The sequence below is a fragment of the Procambarus clarkii genome, chromosome 24 (assembly GCF_040958095.1).
Source record: "Procambarus clarkii isolate CNS0578487 chromosome 24, FALCON_Pclarkii_2.0, whole genome shotgun sequence".
Lineage (NCBI taxonomy): Eukaryota > Metazoa > Arthropoda > Malacostraca > Decapoda > Cambaridae > Procambarus > Procambarus clarkii.
The window spans coordinates 42,804,861-42,807,097 of record NC_091173.1 but is presented as its reverse complement, the minus strand read 5'-3'; the positions used below and the strand labels follow the sequence as shown (position 1 = coordinate 42,807,097).

General features: G+C 40.1%; 1 protein-coding gene across 1 annotated transcript; it reads right to left on the bottom strand.

Moving 5' to 3' along the window:
• Window positions 1-719: 719 nt before the first annotated feature.
• Window positions 720-1,835, bottom strand: LOC138368052 (uncharacterized). The gene has a single exon (XM_069330349.1). It carries the CDS (start codon window positions 1,833-1,835, stop codon window positions 720-722), a length of 1,116 nt encoding a protein of 371 aa, XP_069186450.1.
• Between the last annotated feature and the right edge of the window lie 402 nt (window positions 1,836-2,237).

Below are 2,237 nucleotides of genomic sequence, written 5' to 3'. Positions count from 1 at the left end.
ATAGATCCATAGGAATTGAAGCCACATTAAAAAATAATTTTGCAAGAGGTAGTTTAGTAGGGGCAAATAAAGCATTGTGGACCGTCATCCCATATATAATATCATTAATTATATGCAAGCCAGTCACAGGACTCATTATATTGCCATTAACGTCCCATTTAACAAGCCCGCTCTCGTCGAAATATTTTAAAAGTGCCCTTGCATATTCGTGATGTATCGCTTTTAATCTCAGATTTATCAGATGTGCTACAGTAGGATTAGATCTTTCGGGCTGGGCGTTCTCAGTTGTCTGTTGCGGGGGCGTTGGCATCGATATCTCTGGCACTGTCGGCAAAGTGGCCGGCACTCGCTCGTCCATTATTTTCCGCGGGACTAAATAATACTCTCTCATTTGGTAAATAATCGCGACAACAGATTAACGGCAATGGGAAGGAGAATAGATAGGATATTACCACCCCGTTTGCTAGTTAATATTTTTTTTTTAATTGCCGTGGAAGGTTTCTTGCAAGCTACAACACGAATTAATGAACTATATTTTTTCAGTTTTTTTAAAACCTCGCTAGGCACGGGCAATTTATTTCTTAAAAGATTTTTAAATATTTCCGATAGGCAATTTATGTGTGGCTTTTTGAATTTTTCAATTAATTTCTTTCTGCTGGAGTACTTAAGACCGGCTAATAGTCTTATCAGATCCCAGTATTTCTGAACTAAAGGCTCCTTCATAGTTTCAGTACGTCATCGGCGTCGACCCATTGGTCGAATGATTGATCATAACCCTCGTATCTGACTTTATATTGCAACTGACCGTCGACTTCTCTCTTGCTCAAAACCTTTTCAATATTGAAGGCGGCGGGCAAATGGGTGAGGGTTAGTTCCTGTCTATAAAACCCTCCGTCAATATTGCCACCGTTCAAATCTTTCAAATAGTATAAAGGGACCCTCTGGCTATTGTCCACTCGCGCGATTGTGAAGATTTCTCGCGTATTCTGCTGTTTGAAACCTTTTTTAAATTTCGAAACGCGATCAGATAAAGTAATGCGTACTGTTTCGCCAACCTTCAGCTGTGGAATGATGCCCCGCGATGTTTTGCCTGGGTTTTTATACATTAAGTTAAATAGATTAACAATCTCTCTTGGTTTTGTTAAAGCATGCGCCTCTCTGGGGGTTCTGCCCCCCAACCCTCGGTGTGGCGAGACATTATATGTTTTTACAACGTCAGGCAGCACCCCTATATATTTCAATGTGTTGTGCGAAGTCATATACTTGTAAAGCTTAGTTTTCAAAGTGCGTATGAATCTTTCGGCTATGGATGCTTTTGTTTCCTGAGAAAATACACTATACAGCACAATTTTCTTAGAGGCCAACATCTTTTTCACACGCGCGTTGTAAAATTCGCCCCCTCGATCTGAATTAATTTTCCGCACCCCGCGCGAGTGAGGTGTCTCTAGTATAGATTTTAGTGCCCTACACACAATGTTCGCGTCTTTACTAGTTAGTGGCACTACTTGAGCAAACCTGGAGTATATGTCCACACAAACGAGCAGATATTTGATGCCATTATTCATCCCTGCCAACTTCCCCATTTCTGCTAGATCAACAGACACATAAACCCGTGGTTTAGGACTCAAAACTCGTCGACGCGCGAATTTTTTAGGTTGTAAATAATGCAGCGTATATGCGTCTGAGGATTTTAAGTAATCTTTCACATCGGCCAGTGTTATGTCAGAATTAAGTAATTTAGCTGCTTTATATAATCTCTGCACGCCTCCAAATCCCCCAGTGGAAGTAGGATCATTATAAACTCGATCGAGTATTTGCTGTTTCTTGCTCACCATTGATAAACTATTTCAAATGGTTCCTCTTCGACAATATTCCCGCGCAAAGTTATGCTGGCGGGTGTGCTTGACCCCAGATCTACAAATAAATAACCATAGGGTTTGGCTATGACCTTTTTATATATTTCTAGAAATTTCTTTGAATCCTGTTTCCCAAATATTTGACGTCCCAAAGTCTCAATTTGAGAAAGATCTCTTGATTTGACTAATAAGAAATGCGAGGCGTTTAGGCTTATGTTCCTAGAATATTTTCCAGGGAAAAATATATTTTGCGTGATCAATATGGCAGAGATGTTATGATGACGTCCCCTGGTGAAAATATCAGAAACAATTTTTGAATTTGCGCTTTCAGTAAAGAGATCGTCGATTATTATCAGCATTGGGGAATTACCCATTTGCTCA